Source organism: Lissotriton vulgaris, chromosome 5 (genome assembly GCF_964263255.1).
Source record: "Lissotriton vulgaris chromosome 5, aLisVul1.2, whole genome shotgun sequence".
NCBI lineage: Eukaryota > Metazoa > Chordata > Amphibia > Caudata > Salamandridae > Lissotriton > Lissotriton vulgaris.
This window is the reverse complement of record NC_141693.1, coordinates 161,558,770-161,579,692: the sequence shown is the minus strand read 5'-3', so window position 1 is coordinate 161,579,692 and position 20,923 is coordinate 161,558,770. Positions and strand designations below refer to the sequence as shown.

Sequence of the window (20,923 nt, the reverse complement as noted above, 5' to 3'; positions counted from 1 at the left end):
AGGACCCCCAACTGACAAATTGGGCAAGCACATCCAGTCACCCAGGCACAAGGGGCCCGATTCACAGAATGAACTTAAGACTCAATCCTAAACTTACTACTGTTTTGGTATTCACAGATTACACTTACTACTTTTGGTATTCACAGAATGAACTTACTACTTTTGGCATTCACAAAATGCACTTACTACTTTTGGTATTCACAGAATGAACTTACTCATTTTGGTATTCACAGAAGTTAGGACTCCTAACTTTAGTGCTCCTAAATGCCTTCTGTGAATACCGAAAGTCTTAATATTAGGATTTTTCTCAATTTAGTAGTAGTAAAGTTAGGACTACTAACTTTAGGACTCCTAAATGCCTTCTGTGAATACTGAAAGTCCTAAAATTACGATTTTTCTCAATTTAGTAGTAATAAAGTTAGGACTACTAACTTTAGGACGCCTAAATGCCTTCTGTGAATACCGAAAGTCTTAAAATTAGGATTTTTCTCAATTTAGTAGTAGTAAAGTTAGGAGTCCTAACTTCTGTGAATACCGAAATGAGTAAGTTCATTCTGTGAATACCAAAAGTAGTAAGTGCATTCTGTAAATGCCAAAAGTAGTAAGTTCATTCTGTGAATACCAAAAGTAGTAAGTGCAATCTGTGAATACCAAAACAGTAGTAAGTTTAGGATTGAGTCTTAAGTTCATTCTGTGAATCGGGCCCAAGGAGTCCAAAACGCACCTAATGGAAGGACACCGCCAGGGAGAACAACCCAGCCAGGGGGCCACACAAACCCAGACAAAGGGGGTCAGCCACCCAAGGCAGGAGATCAACCACAAGAAGGGAGGAGACCGAAGGAAGGACCCCAGCCCGCCCATGAGGCCAGCCGAGACAAAGGCGTACCAAGAAAACCACCATGAAGGTGAGGAACACCGGATCCACCAACAGAAGAGTCACAAAGGGAGGACCCAGCAGAGCCCGCAGGACCAAGGGAAGATCCCAAGGAGGAGCCAGGCACACAGCCCGAGGCCGTCGCAGAGGCCAGTACTGCAGTAAGGGACCAGACCCATTACCACCAGGAATGCTGGAAACCAGTGGAAAGGAGAGCACAGAAGATGGACAGAAATCAGAACAATCGCATGCATACATTCCAGTGCAAGAGAACTAGGTCCAAATCCACCATACACATATGCACACCATGCCATTCCAGCGAGGAACAGCAAAACACCACCAGGTCACACCAGCCACAACATGTGCTCGGGAGCGTGTGGGGACAACAACATTGCACACCACTGGCAAACTGGCATCCCCAGAGCCCTCAGGAGGAAGCAGAAGTGAACACGCACCATGTGCACCCGCTGAGACACTTGAACCACACAACAATGGAGAGGGTGCAAGGGACGCCCACCGAGCTAAGGAGCAGGAGGAGAAGGGGAAACCACCACCACGGTCCATGGAAGAAAAACCAGACTGTAACAGGAGCAGAATCCAAAAGTCAACCCGGATGAAGCGGGGCAAACAGACGACCGCCCCCATCAGACATGCAGGCGCCCACAGCCCCCGGAAACCCCTAAGGCCACACCAACCAGGACCGACCAGGAAGCCACCGTGGAGAGCAGGCGGCGACAGGAGAACACAGGAAGGAAGGACCGCCGGACCAAAACCCAGAAGTGAAGCCTGGGAAAGGGAAACACTCTACCCACTGGGCCCAAGAATGCGCAAACAACCAGCACATATATGGCAAAAAACACAGCTCAACAAGAGGAACTGAGAACCACCATGTTGACAGCATCAGGGAAACCCAGGCGGAGTCCCATCTAGGAACCAACCAGCCCTGACCATTCCTAATGTCTGAGAACAGACGAGAATAGGTGTATACCGGGTGGCAAGGCTGAAGGGCCACGGCGGAAGACAGATCGCCCAGAAGGGCTCAACACTGTGTCAAGAAGTGCACGTAACACGGCCTCAAACCCGGGAAAACAGAAGACCACAGCAACCCAAAGTCCCACAATCAACACAGTATTGGCAGGATATGAACCCTGGCCTGTGAGGGCAGGACAGACCAAAGAAACGCTGAGTGCCGCCAAGAGAAGAGCCGAGACCCAAGAACACAGGCCTCCACAGCGGAACACTGGGAGAAAAAGTGAAGTGCACAGAGACACGGAACGTCGAGCGCTGGAACCGAGACGGGAACCCAGTCACTCAGCGACAAGGACAGACCTCACAAAAAAATTATTAACATATAATATTATTTAATGCATTTATTTATTTAATAACTTTTTAAAAATAAATATACTGTTCGAAAATGAACCACCTGGGGATTTGTTTACAGCATGACAGGATACGAACCCTGGCCTGTAAGAGCTGGCGCCACCAAACGCACACGACTCCCCCTTGAGCCATATCACCTTCAAACGAACGAGTTACTGTCACGGTAAACAAGTGTATGGAACCACAACCCGCTACCAGCCCCAAACAGCGCGAACTTGACCCGGAGGAAATAAAGCGCAACGCATTAGCCAGTGGGTCACCCAGAATCATAAACTCAAGGAGACAAGCAATATACAGAACACAGGGCCACCACGACCCCAAAAAAACAACGTAAACGCGGGGCCCCTGCACACCACCATTGCAGCCGCCAAAATAGCAATCCGGCTCTCGGATCCGCCGCACCTGAAGGAAATAGCCCCGAGCCAAGCTGGGGAGCCAGGCCCCACCCAAGGAGGCTGACCAGCGAGAAAAGCCCGCTGCCGATGGCCGAACCAGGAGGAGAAGCCAACAGCCCGAACCCAACCCACGGAGACATCAGGAAACGGCACCCGCTGCAAACATGGAGGAGGTCCGTCGCCAACAGGAGGACGGAATGCAAGGGAAAACTCAGATACGTCCGCCAAGAGTGACCGAGCGGGACAATTGGAGTGCCTCCACCCACCCGTGCAGGAAGCTTGGGCGGTCAGAGAGGGAAGTGATGTGCGGAACGGTGTTGGGTACTTCCACCGTCCCGGACGCTGACTCAGGAGGTAAGGCCAGGACCTGCGAGGTCCATGCACAAACACGACCCCTAACCGCGAGCACTCTATCATAGCGAGTGCATCTGGAGGCCGGTTGACATTACTGCTAGAAGCTCATTGCAGGGCAGGACTAAACACAGTCAACCCCAGACGGGGAACAATGCAACCCCACCCCCGGAACCTCCATGGCTGCAGGGGACAAGACGGGAAATCAGACCCAATTCCCCCGCGGCCACTCCATATTAACCCATGACTCGCTACAGCAGAGCCTAACTGACCCCAAGCAAGTGGAAACAGGGGAAGGAAGGGGTGAGGATCCCCACGCCATGGGCCCGCTAAAGCAGGGCCTCCACCCAGGGACCCATGCTCCTTGCTAAAGCAGGAACACACTTACCTGAAAGCGCCTCAGAGAGTCTGCGCAGAATTAAAAAAACAGGCTCAAGGGTTGAGTTGGCCCTCCTCTCATAGAGGTCAGGGTGTAATCGGTCGGCCATATTGGGAAGGGATGGGAGGCATGGGAGGCTGACTTTTTGCTTTGGAGGGTTCTGGTGTGGATCTCAAGCTCACTTTGTTATTCATGAGGCGAGGAAGACTAATGAGGAGGTAATTGGTATTGCAGCCAATGGCAAACACGTATTGTTTTAAACTCAAAGTAGACCATTGGAAAAAAAAAACTTTGTTACAGCTAAATCCTCTCTGGTTGCTAAGGTGACACAGTAGTGGTTGTTATTAAAAACATAAAAATAGAACTTCCCTACAGTAGGTAGAGTTACAGGCCAAAACCCTAAAAAGCCTATAATGCTTCAACAAGTTGTTACTGATCTCATACGTGGCATCCGGAAGAACACCATCAATGAATCACTGACCTTCCTGCCGACACAAAATGTGAATTCCCCAGTGCCATCATGAACTGATAGACTTAGGTCAGGGTTGGAACCTTGTACAAACAGCCCAGGACAGATGTGTATGCGCCTACGAGCTGTACATGCCAGATCTCGAGAGCCCTTTGGGCACCAGGTGGGTACTGTGAACAGAATGCATTGCCTATCAATCCTTTGTCTGCTCTGACATTGAAATGCAATCCTTGCTTTCCATCACTCTCTCTTTAATGTGCTTCATGCCTGCCCTGGCTGCAGACAGAGGGGCACTCGGAATAACAACACACACGCCCTTACTGTCAGTGCCATGAGGTGAGCACGAGAGCGCGGAGCAGGTCCATCGGGGGCATCTCCTCCGAGGCATCAGAGGCAAAATATAGATTAGAACTGACAGAAAAGATACAAATGTATAGACGGACAAAGTAGATAAATAAACAAATAACTAAAGCATAGAATTAAATATCCATCCGGCTGGAGTCCCTGGAAACCAGTTCTGCATCAAGGCATCCCTTAAAGAAGAGGCAGCAGGAAAGGAGGCGGGAGCCAGAGAGATGTCAGATGTACATGAAAAAACTCTCTTACAATTTCAATTTCCATTTCATTTGAAAAGCACTTGAACAAATAGATATGCAAGTACTCAGATTAGATGCACACACAGGAAGACACTGGGTTCGCAGAGCAGATCTAGCATTTATGAGCTGCCAGCATTTATGATCAGGTTCCCCATTGGTTCTTAAGGTCTCCCTTATTAAGCAATGAAACAGAGGAAGAGAAATGAATGAGGGTACTGGTGCTATGTTTCGTGTGGCAAGGGTTTATTTTTTATTTGCATGTCTTATGTCATAAAGAGTGTTTAGTTAAGAGAGTGGATACCAGTAGGGTGTCATCTGAAGTCCCGCTCCCCTTTGTGCTGCAATTAGATTAAGGGGACCTTGGAAGTTAAGTTGAATAGAATGGGGTGCTAGAGGGCCAATAATGGGTGGTATATGCCTTTTGCTTCAGCATTGCAACGGCTGTCTTTCTGTCCCTGGTGCTTTAGTATAGAACAATCTCCACTAGGCGTGTCGAATGCTCTAATTGTTTTCTGGCCCTTATCCTCTGACTATAGCAATCATTAACTTTCTCCCCTCCATAAAAGCTTGCCGTTTGTCAGGGCTCATAATTCTGGAGATGGCTATTAATGATAAAGCAACTAACAGTGAGGGTCATATGTACAAGGACTGGCGATAACTACTGCCAACGCTAGTTAGCTGCAGTTTTCTCACCGCAGCGTACCGCTGAAAACTATCGCCTTGTTAGCGACGTATTTACAAGACATCGCTACACAGCGATAGTTTCACGGATAAGCGGTGAAAACTGCCGGTATCATTAGCGTGATTGCGATAGGAATTCCAGCGTTAGCGGGCGAAAACTAACGAAAGGCCCATTAGTGGCAAAAAATGCACGTTAGTGAGCCCAACATGAGTTTTTTGGCCTCTATTGGTAAAAATAGCCTATCAGTCGACCTCCAATGAAAATAGGCAAAAAAAGAATGGAATGCAGAATGGAGCAGCTAGGGCCAAGTGCAGCACAGATCAACAACCCCTTCAAGCCCCTCAACATCTAGGATGACCAGCCAGAGTCCTTGGGGAAGAGGAAATGCAGGGCTACATCCATGAAAAGAGTTGCATTGCGGTGCAACACCAGTGATGCATCACTTCTCATTGCGCACTCTACGCAACACCATAGTATCCAAAACCTTGAAAGAGCGGACAGTCCCTGGGGCCCGGAGGCTTTGCTGGTCCTGCGTCTGGAGCCTGGATGCCTTGTTGGTACTGTGTCTGGAGTCTGGATACCTTGCTGGTCATGCATCTGGAGAATGGATGCTTCACTGGTCTTGCGTCTGGAGACTGGATGCTTCGTTGGACACGCATCTGGAGCCTGGATGCCTCCTTGGACTTGTATCTGGAGCCTGGAGTGGGATGCGGAGGTGCCGTGGAGTTGATGAGCTGTGGTGGTAGATATTGAGGCATGGCAATCGCCCGTACCTAGTGATGAAGTCTGGCAGGTCGCATGGAGACACGTTGCTGACCTGTGTGAGAAGACCGCCTTGAGCCCCTTGGAGCTGCGAATGGTAGAGGCGCTCCTGCGCACCAAACAAAGGGAGGTCTGCATCGTATACTACGATCCACCACTACACGAGGGTGCATGGAGGAGATTACCATTGGTGGCCAGTGCCTCTCTGCATCACAGGCCAGAGGAAGTTGTGCTGGCTGGACACTGTGGAGGGTGATACCCCTGACCTGCATCAAACTTGTGTAGCGGGAGAGCTTCAACTTCACGCCTAAGGGGGCCCTGCTGCATCACCTGCATCTGGAGGTTCCCAGCCGACTGCTGTACCCAGGCTTGTAAAATCCCACCTAGCTGAGGCACTGATTTGGAGGGAGTGCAGCTGATTGCCCCACGGTGTCAATGTCCATGTAAAGAGAAGGTGGGACACGTAGCAGAGGAGTCCCTGGGGTCGAGTCGCCCAGGCCTAGCACCGGTGTGACGCACCCCCAGAGGCTCATCCGCAATGACGGAAAAGCATCACCCCATTGCTTTCAAGCAGTGCAACAAGAGGAAAAATCATCACATGATGATAAGCTTCTGATGTAATCATGCTATGTTTCCTTTGCGGGCGGGAGGGTGGGTAGGGCTGCTCCACTCACGGAGCAGGGCAGGGGCTGAGTGGTATGCCCACTCAAGTGCGTAATTTCTGTTTGGTCAGCCTGCTCAGGCCGCCCAAAGCAGTCATGCACACTTCCCTGTTCGCAATGCGGGCTGCATTACAACCTGCACGGAGAACATGCCCACCCCTCCAGTCCCTGGCTGAATGCCTTGTCACAGCGCTCAAGATCAATCCCAACGCCGCAATGCAGCGATGTGATTGGCTTAGGGGAGGGAGCCTGGCTGCCTACTTCCTGTTCCTGGAATTAGACTCAGGAGCAGGTACAACTAATACATGGGAAACCGGTCTCGAGGTAAGATTCCATTCATTAAAATATTTACAACACCCGCTAACACACACACCCCACGTCCTAACCTCATCCAGTGTCCTTTCCCATGTTTTCTACCTCCTAGCTATCCAGTAACCCCCGCAGCACTTCTCAATGGAGGCCACTGTGTGCTCATGGGCAGCGGGCATACCACTGGTGCTCCAAAGGTAGCGATGACGTTTAAACACATACCATTACATTGCATTCCATTACATTGTATACTACGCATATTGCAACAGTAGGGAAAGTACTGGATAACGTAGATGGAAAAATTACTATTCCCACTTGCACCCCAAAACACACCCTGAACCCTAAAAAGCATCTTTGACCCCAAAAACACACCCTGAAAGTAATTTCTGACCCCCAAAGCACACCCTAAAATTAATATTTGACCCAATAATACACCCCAAATTTCATCTTTGACCCCAAAACCCAATACCCACCATGAAGCTTAAAAATCTCAATTGCTAACCTCACAATGCTTTGGAAGGCATGCGATGTAAAGGCACCTGCGTTGTTGAAGTTGCATTGGACCAGCATTCCGATGTAATGCCTGTGTTGTAATGGATGTCTCCCGTGCCAAAGGCAAGCCATAGGCAAGCCTGTCTGCGTCCATCTGCCCCTGGACCGAGCTCATCACCAAGGACCCTTCGTCTCGGACACTCCACCACAACACCAGCACCCTCCTCACCATCAACCCTGGACACCACATCGCCTGCCAGGACCAACATCTGCTCCAGACCGTACATCGTCATCGCCATCACTGACGGCTACTAATTCACCCGCAAGGACCACCCCGGCCATCCAGGAGTAGGCATTGTCATCACCTACAGAAGCACACTCCGACTGACCACGCTCTCTGACCCAACAATGACCATGGAACACCTCAACCTCCAGATATGGACCAACCCCAAGCTCATCCTCTGCGGCAACCTCATCTGCAGGCCCTCCCCAGGCCATGGACCGCCCATTCTCCGATACCACTGTAGACCTCATTGCACCCAAAGCTCTCCCATCCACCGACAACATCCTACTCAGTGAACTCTTGTTCCTTCTGGACAACACCAGTGACCAGAACACCACCCCTTCCTGGGGAAGCTCGCCAACATCAGACTCAAGCAGCTAGTCACCACATCAAGTCACATAGCAGGACACACGGTCGAGCACGTCACCTCCGCCAGCGGGAACTTAAACTACAGCCACACAACCACACAACCGGACTCTCCTGGACCAACCATCATTGTATACATCACATCTTCACCATTCCCACCGTACACCACCACCATCATCGCCCCCCCTCGCAGCTGGATCAAGGCCACAAAGAACTTCTCGCCAACTCCCTCAGCAACACCACTCCGCCAACGCTTACAGACGATAACACCGCAGCATGCAAACACCACTGATGGATCTCCAACTGCACTCTGACACCCTCAAGAAAAGACCAGGCAATATCTAGCACCACGTTGACCCGTATTTGCAAAGTGACGCATGTAGGCATATGCGTGAGCTTGGAAAGCCCTGTGCCACATCATACCTGCATCAAGTATGATATATGCAGGATGTGCGTTCCAACGCAACAAGGCCTCATGGGAGTGGCACAGGGAAATCCATCAGATTTCACTGGGAGTATTGTAAGACGCCACTGCGTCAGTACCTTACGCCTGCCTGATGACAGGCGAAAGGGTGACGCAGTGCCACAGGGATAGGATGGCCCCATGCATTGCTGGAGTTGCGTCATGCTTGTGACACAACTGTAGCAATGTGTGACTTTAGCGCTGACAGATATGTCAGGATTCCAGACGTATCTGTCATTACTTGCAACATGGAATGCTGTCCAGTGAATACAGCGCATCCATGATGTTGCAAGAAGGGCATAATGAAAAGTGTTCCACCGCTGTCTTGTCGCAGCGCTGCAACACTTTTCATGACTGAGGGCCAGGAATGTGCACTATCTTATTGATGATGCGCATTCCTGCCCTATAGTTTTTTTGCAGGGCAGCGCCGCAACCTTGCTTGCCGCACTGTCCTGCACCAAAACCTGCTGAAACAAGACCCCAAGTGTTATCTCCATTTTTAAGACCAGCTATTTTCGGGTCTTAAAAAACTGCCTCTAACTGCAGTTAGAGGCATTATTTTTGGTCTTCCAAACGTCAAGGATTCCCTTGTAAATATCGCGAAGTGGGGTTAGCGGCCGTTTTTGCATGGGAACACCTCCCTTGCATGTCATTATCGGTAACAGATGTGGCGTTCTTTTCTATGGATGTTTTGCCAAAAAAATGCTGCTAGCTGAGATTAGCGACTGCTTTTACATATGGCAATGAAAACAATCACAGCAACAATGTCAAAAAAGTAATACTAAGGTGGCATTAACTCCTTGTACATATGCCCCTGCATGTCTAATATGATCGCTAAGAAGTTCTCTCAGGCAAGACACCTGTCCATGACCTAAGTAAAACAAGCATTGGCAAAGATAACTGGTCTCGTCTTTGGAACCTATTGGATTTGACAATGCTTTTTGACTTTGCTATACACCATCGGTAAAAAGAAAAAAAACGTTTTTGCCAATATTGTGCTGCATCAGAGAAATCATAATGGCCCATGCTGCGACATCCACGTAGTGCTGTACTGTAGTGTGAAAATTACAAAAAACAATTTGATGGACAGAATGTAGATCAATGTCTTACATTCACCCCAGTACAAGGACCTGGGCCTAAATCCATCGTTTTTTGCACTCCACACCACCCTGGGTCAGATAATGGCTTTATGCAAATCAGCTCTGACCCTGTGCCCCATGGGAACAGTCCAGTCCGAACTACAACAGCATATCTATCTATATGTAGTGTGGCAGTGTCATTAAGTGGGTGCATGCAATGCTGAATACAGGCCAATGCGTCCCCACCCATGAACTTACTGATTGGCATAGGTACCACTTTTTTTAGGTTGAGCATTCTAGGCCACTTGTATATACTTTAGTATATACTTATATGTGTATGTACTTTGTGAGCTCTGGAGATCAGCCCTAGGACTTGTCTGCTTTCTCTTAGGGACTTTTTTTCTGTTTAACTGCCTCAATTTGACTGTCTTGATGAAAAACGACTAGTGGAGGTCAGAAAATTCCAGAATTGCCTTCTGCTGAGGGACTTTCATTTTTTTATATTTCTGGTAACTGCCTCTATTTGACTTTTTTTTTTATAGAAAACGTCCAGCAGAGGTCAGTAAAATACCAGAATCACTTTAGCATTGTCTAGATTCCAGTCCTTAGAATTTATCTTCCCCAAGCACCTGTAGACAATAATATGTTTTTCAAATCTTGGGCCTCATTTATGAAAGCCTTTTGCCACCGGTGCATCACTTTTTCCCATGGTAAAAGTGACGCACCGGCGGCGCAAGGCCTTCATAAATAAGGCCCCTTGTATTTTCAGTGATATTACCACTGAAGGCCCTGATTTTATATTGAAGCAGAGCTTTATATGGAAGCAGAGCTTTGGACTAGACCATTTCCGCCTGAAAGGCAATATTTCTCTCCATGTGTTCCAATACCAGGGATGTCATGCAGTTTGGTGATTCCATCCATGTTAAAGAACAGTAGGTATTTCAGCACCCATGCTAATGTGCTGCAAATCTAAATGCATGTAAGGTGCCAAAAGCGAGACCGATTGTATTGCAAATGCTTGTTTATTTACTGATCCAAAATGGTGAATGCCACTTGGAATTGCAAAAAAGAATTATTAATACCAGCAGAAAATCACTTTATTAAAATTGGAGTGGACAGAAACAAAATTGGCAGATGTCAGGCACTCCATTCTTTTTTTTACCATGCGTGGAGAAAAAGTACTGTAGGAGCGAGACGCTGGCGAGCAGGCAAGTAGAGCAATCGGGGGAAATAGCAACAGCTGGAGGAAGGTTTTATTACAATAAAGCCAAGGAGGAAGAAGTAAAGCACAGGAATGAGCAACAAGGAACGCACAGGCATGGGGCATTAAATGCAGACCACGAGGGAGAGCAAAGAGGGGGGGAGCAAATGTGGGAGGGGAGTGCAACACAGAGCTCTCTGGGAGGGGGGCGGGAGGATTTGGTGGGGGGAGATGGAAAAGTAGTCCCTCAAAAAGAGAGCAGATGAAGGATACAAGTCAGCCATTCAAAACAGGGATAAAGAGCCCATGATCCAGGAGAGGAACAACACGAGAAGAAGATAAAAGCCATCAAATAAGAACCAAGGAAATAAGAGTGACAGTAAAGTGAAGCAGTGAGAAGATCACTAAGGCCACTGTAAGTTCTTGGTTTAGCTCATAAAAGGTATTTTGTAGTCAGACAGATCGAGCAGTCTGGTAGGCGAGACCCAGACATTAGTATTGCTCAACTTGTTTGTAAAACAACATTTCATGCTACTCTCTGTGGTACCAATAGAGGGGAAGGAGAGAGGGTAGGGTAGTTTACATACATTGACAATGTAACAGCATGACCCATTATTGGGTGAACAGGTTGGATTGGCTCTTATAGGTTGATTGCCTTTGATAATATTGATAGGGCCTCAAGATGCAATTGCATTTAATGTTAATCTCACACTTCACTCAAGTATTTTGTTTAATTGCAGACTCAAATGTTCTGTCTTCTCTGTGCAGCAAACGGAAGGTGTACTTTACCCAATACCTGAAGCTCCCGTCGATATATTACAATGCCTGACGTCTTTCCTTGCCACATCCATGAAGCAAGCCTTGCTTCATGGGTTTTATAGGAGTCCATGTGTTAAAGTGAACAACATTTTTCTCTGGTGCTTTACTCGAACCCAATCCTCAGTTAACTTGTTCATTTTAATGGTCACTGTGAGGAGGGCTCATTTCCATTGCATCCTGAGAGCGCCATGCCACCTTTACTAAATGTGTGTTCAGGAGCATGGCATGGAGGTAATAGTATGGGCGCAATATTACTTAAATTAGTGCAGTCCCCTGCTATGTTTGGCAGAGGACTGCACAGTACAGAGTCTGTACTGCTTATGTTCTGTAGAAACAATGGGCCTGCAGAGTACATTTATTGTAAATTAAAAGTTAGCAGTCTTCAGGCTGTGCGTCGCATCAGCATGGATAGATCCGTTAGCGCCATTGTTTCTAGAATGGAGAGCTAGGCTGCTTGCGACTTGCAGCCTGGAGGTTGACATCTATAAAAACAAAGGGAGGGATAAGCGGAATAGGGGTATGAAGATTTGGCGCCACTGTTAGCTTGGACTGAGGAGTAATGAGTGTGGAAATATTATATGTTGGCTTTCTGCTGCAAATTTGATGTTTTTTCATCTGTTTGAAAGTCTTTTCTTTCTTAAAACCGACTATGCTCAATAATGTTTATGATGTAATAAAAAAAATGATGGGTACCTGTTCTCCGGGGGTGGGGCGGGGGTGGCGGGGGTGTGTAATAAATCTGAAATCCAAATAAAAATTGTTTTAAAAAAAAGTAAATTAAAAGTTAGCAGGGATTGTATCTTGCACATTAAGCTGCTCTGTGTACCTTCATGGTAGATCATAGATAACTAGGGGTGTTGTGGGAGAATGGAGGGAAGTGTTCAAAGTCTAACGAGATGCCATTGGGAGTGGCATGTGTGTGGGGAAAAAGAAAGTTAGCACTCGTAAAAAAGTGTTGAGAGCAGAGTGCAGGGGAGTGTCCGACAGTGACCCCGCATCCTGTATCTGGAGTCTCCAACACGTCGATCGTGAGCCACTGGTAGCTCGCAGGTTGTCTTGGAGTAACTCACTGCTAGTTCATGTCTGTTGTATAAAGTTGTGAAACAAAATAGTGTAGGAGCAACATACAACCCCTCTTTTCTTAAAAAAGAATGTTCTGGTGCTTGATAAACAGCCTTAACTAAACAATTGATAAAAGGCTCACATCAGAGTTCAGTTTAAAAATCTTCACCATGACGACCTATCTCAGAGGTGTATAGTCGTTAATCTGAAGGAAGTAAGATATTTCAATGAGAGTTGCACTATGTGTGAATCTTTCTTTCTCTCTTCCTTGCTCTGTTTTTCTTTCTTTTACCTTCTCTTCTTTTCTCTCTTGCTTTTCTCAATTGATTGTCTTTTTTTCTTGCATTCTTTCCTCATTTCCTCCTCCCCTTCTTTCTTCTCTTTTTACTTCCTCTACTCCTCCCTTTCTTTTGCACTTCCCTCTCTTTCCTCCTTGCCTTTTATGTATTCTCTTTTAATCTGTCTTTCTTGTTCTCCCTACTCTCTTTACTCTTCACTTCCTTCTTTCTTTGTTCCTCCCTTTCCTACTTTCTTCCTTCCTCTCTTCTTCCCTCTTTCATCGGCTCTTACTACTGCCTTTTCTTTTATACTTGCTCTTCTTTTCCTCCTCCATTTTTCTTCCTCTTTATTCCTCTCTCTCTCTCTTGTTCCCTGTCTTTATCTTTCTTTTCTTCTTCCTTCTGCATCTTCAGTCTTTGATTTGTATTTTTGTCTTTGCTTCCGAGGTCTGCTGATGGGGATGGTGGCAGTGAAATATTTCAGCACATACCTATTTTAACCTTGATTCATTAAGGAAGGGTCATTGTTTTGGCATCAACTAAAGGACCTTTGAGCAATTAGTCAAATAACGATGGTCTTTTGGGCCCTAGCTTTCATAAGAGTAGTGTCATCCCATGGACTGTACGACAAACAAAACATAAGTCAGAGTGCGACAGTCAACTCTCACAGTTGATTTATAAGGAAGAGTAAAAAGACAAAACTGGTCCTTGGGCACCACACAGATAAACCTTTCTTGATAGGCTCTTCTGCCAATAATGGTATGTGTACACTACAGCAGGACTTGGTGCTCTAGGGACAGTGTTTAAATGGCTTGGCCTTTTGTGCTAGAATCTTATCCATATGATAGGCAGTAGCTCAATATGTTTTCATGGATCAGAATTAGCCCTCACAATTGAAAAGGTTAAAGACCCTTGGCTCTGAGCTAAAGCTGCAAAGAAGCAGAGGACTTAGATGAGTAGTGAGTATGAAGAAGTTATTAAAGCTGTTGAGGGGGACTAATACCCTAAAAGAACAGAGGTCTTGTATTGCCATTTTGTCAGCACAGTTGCCAAGACTGTTCACTGAACATTATGGGGGAGGCTTAAATTGATTGACAAAGTAATGTGAATCAGAAGAAGGTGTCTGACTAACTCATGCAAATTGAAGGTAGGGCTGAGTACAGAAACATTTAAGGAACAGGGAAAGTTTATGATAAATCTCCTCAAATGTCTCTCAAAAGCTCTTCCCAAGATGCTGGGACGTGTAGTGGCACCGTGGAAATGAGGAGTAGCTATGGATGGGAAAATAGCGGTTTGTAAAGAAAATAATGGCTAAAGTGTCATGGCATTCTTCAGTTTTCTGCTCTGCCATTTGGACTGCTACCCACTTTCTTCAACTTATGGCTTCATGTTATGTCACAGTTGCATGGTTTTTTTTGGTTAGTGCAAAATATTTCTTTCTCATCATGGCAGCCCACAGGGTAGCATTTTAGATGTTGCTCTCTTGGAGAACACAGGCAGGCGTTTTGTGTCATTTCACCTCAGCAATTTGCTAAAGAACTTCCATCTCTTCGTCATTTAATGCCATGTTCGACTTTCTTCCAACATTGCCTTCTGTCTCTTTGTTTAGAAGAGTGGCATATTTTGGCAGCTTTCTTCTCTTGGGATATAGCAATCTTTCCAATAACGCCACATATTGTTTAAATAAAGTACTACAGAGTTATTTTTGTTATTGTACATTTGTTCAATTTGTGAAATTTGTAGCATAATGAAAAACAATACTATGTGAATGTATATATGTGTATTGAAAATGGGTCTTCCTGTGTGTTACATTATGTGTACATGCTCAATTATATACTTTATATCTGGCACAAAACACCACAACGTCTTTCTAGCTCCCAAACACATTCTGCATCTGCTTTGCCTGATTTGCGCTACTCTTGGCAAATATATGGCTTGGTTTGAAGCCACCTGCATATATTTAAAAAAACAAGGGCCTTATTTAGAATTTGGTGGACAGGATTCTATGTCACAAACGTAACTGATGCCCGTCCGCCATATTATGGGATAATATAGCCTATGGCATATGTAATACTGTGGATGGGATATTCTACATTTATCTAGTGCGCCTAACTTTAAATAAGGCCCAAAATTTGCTGTGAAATTTGTAGTCTCGGGTACTGAAAAAGAGTATTAAATAAGCAAATTACAATGTTTTGATAAAGGAAGCCTAAGGTGCAGAGGAACTATCGCCTGTCAGTGACTCATCGCCTCCATTAAATCTAAGGGAGCGTGGAAATAAGATTAGGGAGAAAGAATTGAGAAGGGAAGATGACAATAGAACAGAGTGATAACGAGCAGAGGATCAGGTGAGAGAATTTTGGATAGCTGATACTTTATCCACTATGTGTGACACCTTCAAACTGTCTTGGATTTCTAACAAAATGCACTTTGCATCCTGGAATTTGAAGACCTGTAGTTTTATTGAGAAATGCGTTATCAAGATTCTAGAAAGCAAAGTGTTGTCAGGTAAAAAGTTTTTGCATTCTTATGGTAAGTCGTTTTTTCAAATATTTTTCTTAGATCGTCTATTTTTCAATAATTATGAGAATCAAGATCATGAGAGATTCTTTGCATGATCTAAATACCTTCTTTAACTACCGATGCGATAGCCATTGCGATAGATTTTAATAAAGACCTTAAACATTAACCTTTCTATACCGTTTGATATACAATTACATGCGTATCAGCTTTCGAAATCTCTTTTCCTTTTAACTCCATAGCAATATTGATTACGTGTGTGTATTTTTCTACATCCAGACTATCGCATACGGGTATTTGGAATCATCCGTCCTATACCACCTTTTGTATCTCCAATTAAGAACGATTCCCCTTTAACATAAGGCGGGACCATAGTGATCACATGTCATCACTAAGGCATAACAACCGGTTCATATAAAAAGAGACGTTTCCGCGCATGCCGGGTTATATATCTTTCCCAACGGCTGCAGGACGCCAGTAGCCATCTTTCGCGGCCTCCGTAGGTTGTAATACACAGGACGGACTTCTATTTGCACGGTAACATCGCTGTTGGCTTTTTGGCCATCACCTTCACACTGTAATGTATTCGTCAACCTTTTTTTATCCAGAACCAGGCTCGAATTAGTACTAAGACTGGTTTATCGTTTTTTATTCACTCTCTAATTCAGTTGTAAAATCGGCGTGGCGATACATCCTCCCACAGCCACATATACACCGGCAGGTATCAGCTGCTTCATACTGACGGAACCGAAAAATTAACAGCATACTTTCTCTTTTCGGTAAGGTGATACGGCTGATTTAACAGAGTTGATTTTCGGACTGATTTTAATAACCTTTCGGGAATCAAAGTCACTGATCGTGATGCGTTCTTATTTTTTATTTTTCTACATTTAGCTTCCCTTTACAAAGCTAGAAATCTGGTTTATAAGAAGATAAAACATTTGCAGCTCTAAGATGCCAACAAACATAGTAGCTCTGTGATATCAGCAACACACAAAATATCTAATCTATCGGTAAGAACGCTCAGTTATACCAATAACTATTAAGTGCATTTTATAATGGATTTACAGTTACGTTAGTGAAGTAACGGAATAGTTTGTTGCCCTTTTGAGTAATGTAGCTATCTTTATGAGGAATCACCGATACTGCTCTATACGAGTAACAGTAATTAAGCTGATCATCGCGTATGTTTTTTCTTTTTGTCCTTTCCCATTTTTAAATATCGCTAAACCTTGCCTTTCAGATTTAGATTCAGTTTTGTTGACAAATCAGATGAAAGTCGACCTTCCGGATATAAGATACAGTAACAATCTCTCTAGATGATGTTACTCCTTTAAGGGCAACTGTCGATATTGTGCTAAAGTAAGCAATGGCTAACCAATCACTGCATTTCTCTAGTTACGATTAATCTAGATGGTGTTAATCTAGTAAGAGCTACTAGCGGTAGGGGGCTAAGGTAACCACCAGAAAGCCCACCGTTAAATGCCACTTTGAACAAAATATTGTGAAATGACGTTTCATTTTGATATATTTCCCATAAAATAGTTATAACACATCTTTAACTGGTATATGTTATTGCATTGCAAATTAGTAGCGAGAGTGTGTCATACTAAAAACTAGTTGACAGAATGTTGTATTTTAAAATAAAATCATTGTTATCTTCAAGAACCCTCTACTGAACAATAACCAGTTGGTTGATATGACAATGAGTAACTAGCTGGAAATAGGAACCCCCTTATAGAATAGTATGAACTCAATGATATAATCAAGAGATGCTAATCTTATATAACATCTTGGTATAGGTATCAAATTGTCTTCTATAATAAGTGAGTTTCACACATTTAGAATAACTTTACTTTATACCACCTTCGTGAATAATGTAATCCATTCCAAGCGAGTCCCTTTAAGAACTTTTCAATTAGCAAGGTTTTTTTCTTGATAGTTTTCTGTACCTTTTCTTATTGTAATACCTCATTTCAGATTTTAACAACCGGATAGAAAACATAAAAAGAGAAAGAAAATACTATTTTTGAGATACCGTCCTTATGACTTGTACTTAGGTAAGTGCTGCCTAGTTAATATTGTGAACATTGCTTAGGTCTAACATCCATCTAGACCCTGTTCTCCGTTAGAGCGAATAATGCAGGCACATTTGAAAATATATCAGTCACAACAATAGAGACGAATTGTACAACAGTTGATAGCATGATGGGTTAGCTATTTGCTACTTTATACATAGTTACCTACCGATCGGATCAGATGATGCAGAATCTTGAAATTGTGGGTAGATACTGACATTAGAGGAACACCCTGAGTTTTATATTACAACTAGGACAACAAGCCTTTATCCACTGCGAGACTTTTTTATCAGGTCCTTCAGAAAGAAGTGAGCAATCCTATAGCCTTCATCAATCTCTTTGCTCTATAGGATATATCTGAATTTACAATTACAACTGCTCAAATATGGGAATGTTAGTTTGTACCTTGTTTAGCTACATTCTATTAGCTTTACAAGTAGGGAGTAAATGTCATTAAGGTACCTTTCTTTTGTGATCTGATTTCTTGTTTTTAAGTATTCTTGTATATTGGAATGTTACCTTGGAATACAATAGATATCTACATGTTTTGATTAACTGTAAATTAACTATGTTTTTCAGATTTTATTTGTGGCCCCTGAGGAAGGCGTTCCCCATAACGCCGAAACGCGCGTCGAACAATATTGATTGCCACTGTTACAATATATTTTTTTATATTATGCTCTGTATGAAGATTGTATGTTTGTTTGTTATATAACCCATTTGAATTTGTATTTTTTTACCAATTGTTTTTAACATGCATATTAGTACATTTATTAAATGATATATCGTTTTTTACAATTTATTGGTTTTTGTGGTTCCTTCGTGCATTCTCTCCCTATTAATTTTGTCAATATTATGCCATGTTTTTTACACTGTCAGGTAAAAAGGTTACATTGATGGTGTCATACATGACAAGCATGCAAAAGGCAGCTCTGGTGTTGGCCTGGTCATACTGTGGAAAAGAAGCAGTGGTGACATAGATCAAGTGATGTGGTCACGAACCGAGAATAAGCCACGACCTAAGCCATGCATCCTGTATTGTCTTTGTGACCTGTATATATGTATATCCTTTTACGATATGATGATTAGACAACTTTATTTAGTTTACTCATGGAACATGTCTGACTCAATGGAATCACCTGTATTCTGTGTTGGTTTTAAAATGAATAATAAAGAAATATGATGAATGAAATTCGTTTTGCCTGGCTCTCCTCAAATTACTGAATTTCATAGTTAAATAATAGGCTGCCTAAGGTCGTTACTCAAAATATAGTTTCCAGCATTAGGAGCATTGACTATTAGCAGGGAGTCCTATTTGTTCTCAATCAGTGATTACGAACAGACACAGAGGTGGGAGCAGGTGACTGACAGGGAAGGATCAAGAGTAAGGCATAAACTGGAAGAATCTAGGGCCCAATTCACAAAACTAACTTAAGACAAAATCCTAAACTTACTACTTTTGGTATTCACAGAATGGCATGTCTGTGTGTAAAATGGAACTTTTTTTGAAAATTACCATGAAGTTCTACTTCATTTTAATTTGCGCCCCCTATTAGCGAAATCGCGAATTTTTTAACTTTAATGCATTGCATTTAAGGAATCTCAGTTTGAGATTCCTTAAATGCAATAGCAATTTAAAGTAATCGCAATTTTGTGATTTCTTAAATTGCTATTTTTGCATTTGGGATGAGGCATCCCAAATGCAAAAATACCGGTCGCAAAGGGGCAGATTCTGAGAATCTGCCCCTTTGCGACCGGTTTTTCGCTTGATGCATTTGGGCCTTTGTCTTAAGTTTGTCCTAAGACAGACTTAAGACAAAATCCTAACTTAAGTCTGTCTTAAGACAAACTTAAGACAAAAGCCTAACTTCTGTGAATACCAAAAGTAGTAAGTTTAGGATTTTGTCTTAAGTTAGTTCTGTGAATCGGGCCCTCAGTCTGTTATCAGGCATTAGAAAGATTGTCCATGCAGGAAACAAATGTCCCATTGCCAGGACGACCAGTTTCAAAATGAACGTTTACTTAGGAATTCAAAGATTTTTACTTTGGATACGGTTATCTAAATGGAATATCAAAGTGTCAGTCAATGGCCAGCCCTGCTCAGTCCATGATGGCAATTCCCTCATCTATATACTCCAGCCACATTGAAATACGTAGTGAATGCAACCTAACATGCAAGGCCTGCTCTGCAGGATAAAATTAAAAATTCCAAAGCAGTAAACATTTTTTTCCTATGATCATGACTAAAGGACCAGCAATATGGCTACTGTGTGCTCTCAATGAGGGTGATATAAGTCTCAGAGTAAAATAAAAGTTAAAACAATATTTTTGCTGCAAAAATACAGTATGTAGCAATAAACTATGTCTCCTTTTCAGCAAGAGTATTATTTCACAATGTTCTTTAAAGGTATGCTTCCTAAAGGATTTCCCACCGCTGATCCGTTTTCTCTGTAGCCACCAGAATCTCTTATACCCTCCTAATGAGTCCATGAGTCTCTTTCATTCAATTCATGTCTCGTATGTCCCTTTTCTTTCTCCGTGGTACCCTGAAGTAGCCTTAGTGTAGTATGAGAATAATAGAAACTGTAAGAAATTGGGTTATTGGTTAAGAGAAGTAGAAGTCCCACTCAAGCAACAACCACAATCTTTGTCAAAGTGAACCACAAAAGTCACTAAATAGTGTACTGTGATGCCAGCCAAGGGTCCGGGACATGGAGAGGCACCACTTGGGGATCAGGGATTCACTCTAGCAGATGCCAGCTGGGCTTAGGCAAGTCTAGGCAGGTCTGGTTGCAACAGGGCAGCTGAGCAGTTGCAGGGCAGCCTCCTGAGCTTGTTTTGTCCCCTTAGCTCAGACAGGGGTCAGCCAACTGGCCCTTTGAGTCACCAAGGTTACCTGGAATTAAGGGAGCAGGTCCACTCTCAAGCAGCAGGGCATCCTTCTGGGAGGAAAGGCACTCCTCTAGCAGCAGGTCAGTCCTCTGGGGAAAAAGGCAGTCCTTCTGTTCTGTCCACAGGTCCAAGAATGTACTGCAGAGTGGCTCTGGAGGTTCAATATTCATACTCGGACTCAGTCTTTGTAGTGGGGGGATCCCCTTATACACCACACACTTGATTGTGGAAAGTTCTTTCCTTCCCATGTCAAGACTCAAAGAGGTATGAGGTGATAAAATACTATCGTAAGGTTCCTTTGTGTGTGCAGGAGTCAAAGTCCTTTAAATGGAAGTGGGGCTTGGTATGGCGCCTCCCCATACCACTTTTGGCTGGGTGACCCATCCTGTCTGCACCTAATACCCTTTTGGTGCACTGCCTGGAACTGTGCCAAATGCCACAAGCAGAGCCATTCACAGCCAAACAACCCAGAATACTGAAAGAAGCCACACATGTTTAGGGCAAGAAAATGGGAATTTTCTAAATTCTGCA

General features: G+C 44.1%; 1 protein-coding gene across 1 annotated transcript in view; it reads right to left on the bottom strand.

Moving 5' to 3' along the window:
- The window catches only part of LOC147710405 (uncharacterized), a 97,250-nt gene extending 76,688 nt beyond the window's left edge, over positions 1–20,562 (bottom strand). The window contains exon 1 of the mRNA XM_086919354.1: positions 20,397–20,562. Coding sequence (XP_086775480.1) covers positions 20,397–20,562 — 166 coding nt within the window. The remainder of the gene's footprint in view (positions 1–20,396) is intronic.
- Between the last annotated feature and the right edge of the window lie 361 nt (positions 20,563–20,923).